The 6,671-nt window shown below is 35.3% G+C and overlaps 1 protein-coding gene across 1 annotated transcript; it reads left to right on the top strand.

The window, feature by feature from the left end:
- Nucleotides 1-5,922: 5,922 nt before the first annotated feature.
- On the top strand, nt 5,923-6,465 carry LOC125350033 (cytochrome c, somatic-like). Its single transcript, XM_048344298.1, has one exon. The coding sequence runs from the start codon at nt 5,998-6,000 to the stop codon at nt 6,313-6,315; it is 318 nt and encodes a 105-aa protein (XP_048200255.1). The 5' UTR covers nt 5,923-5,997; the 3' UTR covers nt 6,316-6,465.
- Nucleotides 6,466-6,671: the final 206 nt, after the last annotated feature.

Below are 6,671 nucleotides of genomic sequence, written 5' to 3'. Positions count from 1 at the left end.
TTAAATGTTATTTTAGAAACCATCAAATGTTCTTTTGGTGCTTGAGATTAAATCCAGGCTCTTGTTCATGCTACACAAGTGCTTTACCATTGAGCTACATCCAAGGCCTCTATCATCATTTTTAAATAAGAAAAACTATTTTCTGAAATTATTTTTCAATACATAGCATGATAATATTATTTACAGTAGTCTTTAAAGCAGTCAGAAGTTATGTTAGGTAATCTAAAATATGTTTTAAATATCTAACCCTGTGTTTAATTATCAGAGCATAGTGAATTGTTATATTCAGTATGACAAGACCTAGTAATATTTATTTTGAATATTTAAGAAAATAATGCTGGTATTCAGGACAGAAGTACCAGACATACTGCCATACACTATATTTTATTCAGAAATTTTTATGAGTCTGGGGGCCCTGGGTTGTACCTTCTGTAGTTCCTTGTGAGAAATTAGTAAACTGAGTCCAGTTAGCAATGAGCTGAGGCATCCTACCATGACCATAGAAAGCGTGGCATAATAAACATTTAAAGCCACCAAATTAAGGCCAATTTTTATGTATAAAAAAGTGTTTGTGAATATATAATTTAATAAGGCAGAGAACTCTCTATCTAAAGTTACAGAAATCTCATGGAAATTTAATCTAAAAGATAAAGTGAGTGGCCAAGTCCTATTGGTTGAAAAATGATGATACTTTAAAAAGAGGGAAAGTGGGGGCCTGGGAATATGGCCTAGTGATAGAGTGCTTACCTCACAAATATGAAGCCTACATATATAGAAAAAGCCACAAGTGGCTCTGTGGCTTAAGTGGTAGAGGGGCTAACCTTGAGTAAAATGAAGCCAGGAATGGAGCTCAGGTTCTGAGCTCAAGCTCTGGACTGGAAAAAAAAAAAAAAAAGAGGGAAGTGGGATAAAATGATAGAGAGAGTAACACTGTTAGACAAGAAATATACTCATTAACTTACTTATGTATCTATAACCCCTTTACATATCACCTTTACAATAAAATAAAAATGAAAGAGGCTATATGAGCCCCCTTGAGTAGGAAGTTACCCAAGCCCCTCTCCCTCCGGGACACGAGAACAAACCCCCCATCCTGTCATCTATTGTCATCTGGACTTTGCAGTTATCTGGACTTTGTAGCCTGCAAGCAGTCACCCAACCCCACCTTGAAGGGAACAAACAAAAGGCACCAGCCCTGTCCCGGGAAATTGTGTCCAAAAGGTCACTTCCCCATTCCAAAAATCCGCGCACACATGCAGCTTGGCACGTATCCCTTACCAGCCTAAATTAGGATTCCTTAAAATGATTGGTAAATGTATGTGACTCAGTGTAAAATGATTGGCTGCCTGCGTGCAGACCACGATGTGTTATTTTAAATCTATTGGTTACAAATGCGCGGGCTTTACCCTAACGGATAGTAGAGTCCTATATAAGGTCACCCTCAGAAAAGCTCAGGGCTCTCAGTTATTGACTGGTTTACAGTCATGCTGTGAGCCCGAGCCTGCTCGAATAAACCCTTTGCTTTTGCATGAGAACGTCTCTTGGTGTCCTCCATTCCGTGGATGCGCTTCTCGACCCTTTCAAAAAATAAGTGAAACAATGAAAAGAAAACATGTTGACAACATTAATATAGAAAGAGGAATAAAAAGAAAGGTGACTTCCATTTCTTTGAAAGCAGAGTTGCTACCTTTGTCCTTTGTGTGGCCTGTTGGAAGATATATCAATCTTGCCATCTTAATCTCTGACAGCAAAAGTAGAAAGTACCTTTAGTTTAAATTCCTGGTCTTGAAAATGTACTGCCTTCACTTTCTTGCTTTTGTACATATAATGCAGTTAGGTGTCATCTTTCCATGGCTTTCATGCAGCTTCTTAGGGTTACATTAAAAAAGAATTGTCACTATACAGTAATCTGGATGTAGAAATGAAAGGAAAATAAGTCAGCATTCAACCTGACATCCACTGTAAAACTTTTTTTTTTTTTTTTTTGCCAGTCCTGGGCCTTGGACTCAGGGCTTGAGCACTGTCCCTGGCTTCTTTTTGCTCAAGGCTAGCACTCTGCCACTTGAGCCACAGTGCCACTTCTGGCCGTTTTCTGTATATGTGGTGCTGGGGAATTGAACTCAGGGCCTCATGTATAGGAGGCCAGCACTCTTGCCACTAGGCCATATCCCCAGCCCCCACTGTAAAACTTTTGAAGTAAAGCACTGAGCTGAGAAGTTGTTGTTTGTTTTTTTTTTTCTGACTTGAATTTCTTAGTTTCAACTATAGCAGGAATGATTATAAACTTATATCTGTCATATCCCAAGTTTCCAATGATATATTTTTATAAAATTATTGTTATTATTCATATTATTATTTGATTAAGTTTTGGTAGAAGGCTTTTGGGGGAAAATCTTTCACATAGTATGCTTTTTTTGTTAGCCAAAGTCCCCTTTGGCAATTACAACAATGAATCACAAACATATGGAAAATTATTGAAAGATAAAAGATGCATCTTGAAAGATTCACAGTTTCTCAGTCAATCTTTCATTCTTTTCAATGTGGGAATGAGAACTACTTCTACCTTTATAGAGAAGGAACATTGTCCTCAGTTTTGAACTTTCAAATGAAATATGAGTTTTCATCTTTATACAATTTTATTCTTCACTAAATACTCATTTTTATCTTGATGCATTTCTATTCTTCATTGTAGATCTCATCCAAGCTGTAAAAATACTAGGGCAAATAACATGGGAACCTAGGAATGAAGGATTGTTAAAACTATTATTAACATTAGAGTTGTGAAGAAACACAGTTTCAGTTTGCTCCCCAGATGGAATTTGTTGCTCTGAAAATTATACAAACAAAACCTTTGACATCTGTGAAGTGAATATAGATATGCATATAATCCTCTAAATTACCATGAAGCCTCAATCTGTCATTTTAATTTGCACTTTTCTGTTTGTGACCACATCTAAATATTCTTACATATTTGTTTTCATACCAGCAAAATATTTGTGACTACATACCCTTTTTATCTCTACAATTCCTTTCTTTTCCTTCTTTTTTGAAAGTAGCATGTTGGATTAAAAAGCAGTTTACGCTTGTGATTTATATTACTGAATGGTCAAGAGAACCTCATGCAAAAATATATGTGAAGATTATCTCATTTTTCTGATTCATTTTATTTAATCCTTTTGTGAAATAGCTTGATTTCCTTGACTGAGTGGTTATTCAAACGTGCAAACTAATTGCAAAGAGAACTTGCTAACATATCAGGCTGTCCTGGTTGCGGTACATTACTGCCACCTCAAGTGCAAATTATTCACCCTGTCAACTGAAAAGTCAAACATGAAATTCAGAATTGCTATTATGGTTTGCAGGTGGAATTTATCTGTGAAACATCTTCAAGTCTGCAGATAATGAGTTCTGACTTGATCTTCCAGCTTTAACACTTGAGAAACTTTCTACAGAAGGGAATAATGGTGCCTATCAAAAGATTTTCGGGTGCTAATGTTTACACTGGTACCCCAGATTATCAAGATGTTTTAAGCAGTAGAGTTGCATACAATCCTAAGAGATCATCTCAGGCTCCCATAAAGATAAATTTAAATCTTAATCTAAATGTCTAATGTTAATGAAGATAATTTGAATTTTCACTTCAGTTGCTTTTTTGCTCATATTTGCTATATAAGAGAATATCTCATGTTTGACAATACATGAATAATTATGGAAATCAACAATATTATTTATTTTTTACCATTAATTTCTTGGAGAATATAGAGAAATGCAAAGTATTTATAAGTTTGTGTCTTTTGCCTTAAATTCTGCATATAGCAGACATATTGCAAATATATGTTCAGAAAATTTCAAATTTATTATCAAAAATAGTTCTATGTCTAGCAAGGAAGGAAACTTGTGTGTGATTCAAATATCGATGTATATGTTTAAAAAGTTTTGCTGTGATCATTATATTTCCTACTGTATATGTGTTCTTCAACAAAAGAAAGAAAATGATATAAAACAATTTTTAAGCCTGTCTTGGAGTTTGAACTCAGGGCTTGGTTGCTGACCCTGAGCTTGTTTGCTCAAAGCTAGTGCTCTACTACTTGAACTGTGGTCCTCAGAGCCCCATATCCTGAGTAGCTAGTGTTACAAATGTGAGCCCCCGTGCCTTGCTAAAACAGTTCTTAATTTCAAAAGCTGAGGGTTAAAGAGTGTATTAGGATTTGATGCTGTATGTGAAACAACTTTAAAATAATTATCATTACAACTTTAAAGAATACTTTTTTAGAATCTATTGGTTGTACAAAGGGGTTGTTCATTGTGATATCTATGTACATACATACGAAATGCTCAGATCCAACTCAGTTCTTCCCTCTTTTTGAAGAATTTTAACAGATTTCAATGTATGTTTACATGTATTCATAGACACAATTCCATATAAATAAATTAAATAAATAAATAAACAATAAATCTACCTAAATATATAATAGGTTCTCCTGTTTATTGATAGCATCTGTACCCCAACAGAATTTGCCTTATTTCTTTTATTAATTTTATCATTATTTTTTATCTGCATGATAACTGCAGTTGTGTTTGCTACAGCAAAACTGGGCTTAACCAAAGTGCCCAACAATGAAATAGATAAAGATAATATGGCACATAAATTCTATGGAATAGAACACAGCCATGAAAAATGACATTACATCATTAGTGAGATAATAGATAAAAATGGTGATTATCATACCGAGTGAGATAAGCTGAAATCTACAACATAATTTTAATTGTGGGACTGTTTTGAAGGAAAGGGCAGAAGGGAAGAGAGAAAGAGAAAGATGAAGGATGAATTATATTTGAATTCATTGTGTCTACCTAGAGGGAGAATCTCACTGAAATCTCACTGGTCCAGTAGAAAATTACACGGACAGGGAAGACATAGAAATAGAGGTCAATTTTTATTTTCAAGTACAATGCATATACATGTGGTGTAACATGGTGACAATCCTTCGTGCAATTCAGTTCAAATTTTAAATACAGCTTGGAGGTAAAATAATGCATTTATTCAGCATTCTTTTGCAGATTAGAAAATATCATCACATGATAGGTTACATTTATAAGATTAATTGAATATTTTAGAACACCATTTTATAAGACAATTTCTGATTACCTGCAACATAGAGTTCTGTATCATTAAGTGTTTTCCTTAAATCAAGATCGTTTGTTTTTTGATGGACACTTAACTCTGGTATATAGCAACATCAGGCAACCCCAGAAGTCTTCCCAGGAAACCAACTTGGAATTCTGATATTTTTCAATTTATATTAAATGTTTTAATCTTCCAGTTTCAATTCATTGGGATTGTTACTATTATGTTATCATCCAAGAGCATGCAATTAAAAGTTTAGAGTATTAATCTTGCAATATTATATCACATTGAAACACTCTCTTTGTATTGATGCATCTTGTCCCTTTAGGTTTGTTTTCTAGGCTATTAACTTCTACACAGTGCATGTGTGGCGTTCATGCGAGTTACTAAGTACAGAGCTGTTTCTATTCTTCAATTATCTATTCCTGGGATAAAAGGATCAAGAACAAAGTCTGAAAGGGTCAGAATTGAAAGCATTAGTTTGTCTCTTGTTAAACACTCATTTGAGCAAGTATCAAATTTCATATTTGCTCTTCCTCAACCTGCTTCATCCTCCTTTTTAATTTTCAAGATTTTTCTTTCTTTCTTTCTTTTTTCTTTTTTACCAGTCCTGGGCTTGAAATTAGGGCCTGAGCACTGTCCCTCACTTCTTTTTGCTTAAAGCTAGCACTCGATCTCTTGAGCCATAGTACCACTTCTCGCTTTTTCTGTGTTTGTGGTGCTGAGGATTGGAAATCTGGGCTTCATGCATGCTAGGCAAGCACGGGATGATTTTCTATAATTCACCCTAAAATGGAGGCCAGAGAGAGCAAGACGTCTGGCTTTCGAGCTGCTGTCTGCTGTAGTAGCGACGGAGGAGCGAATTTAAAATGGGTGATGTTGAGAAAGGCAAGAAGATTTTTGTTCAGAAGTGTGCCCAGTGCCACACCGTTGAAAAGGGAGGCAAGCACAAGACTGGGCCTAATCTCCATGGTCTGTTTGGTCGGAAGACAGGTCAAGCAGCTGGATTCACTTACAGAGATGCCAATAAGAACAAAGGAATCACCTGGGGAGAGGATACACTGATGGAGTACTTGGAGAATCCCAAAAAGTACATCCCAGGAACAAAAATGATCTTCGCTGGCATTAAGAAGATGGGAGAAAGGGCAGACTTGATAGCTTACCTCAAAAAAGCTACAAATGAGTAATAGCCACTGCCTTATTTATTTATTGCAAAACAAATGTCTCATGGCTTTTTAATGTGTACCATAATTCAATTGATCTCTTATACCAGATTTCATATCATGAATGGCTGGCAGAATATTTTTGGGCAGTCCTGATTTAAGTAAAACTGGCTTATGGTTAAGTGAATGTGATTAAAAAAAAAATACTGTCATTTGTTCCCCTTTCTGTGATGTGATTGGACTTACTAATGTTCAATTTTTCAACAAGTTAGGGAATACCATCTCCAAATCTGTCAGATTGGTTTTATATTCAGATTTATATAGCTAACTATGAGAACATCTTTTAAACATGGGGGGAAATCCCTTCACTGTCTGATAAT

This window comes from Perognathus longimembris, chromosome 4, assembly GCF_023159225.1.
Source record: "Perognathus longimembris pacificus isolate PPM17 chromosome 4, ASM2315922v1, whole genome shotgun sequence".
NCBI lineage: Eukaryota > Metazoa > Chordata > Mammalia > Rodentia > Heteromyidae > Perognathus > Perognathus longimembris.
The sequence above is the reverse complement of the archived record's forward strand: the minus strand, read 5'-3'. Positions and strand labels throughout refer to the sequence as shown.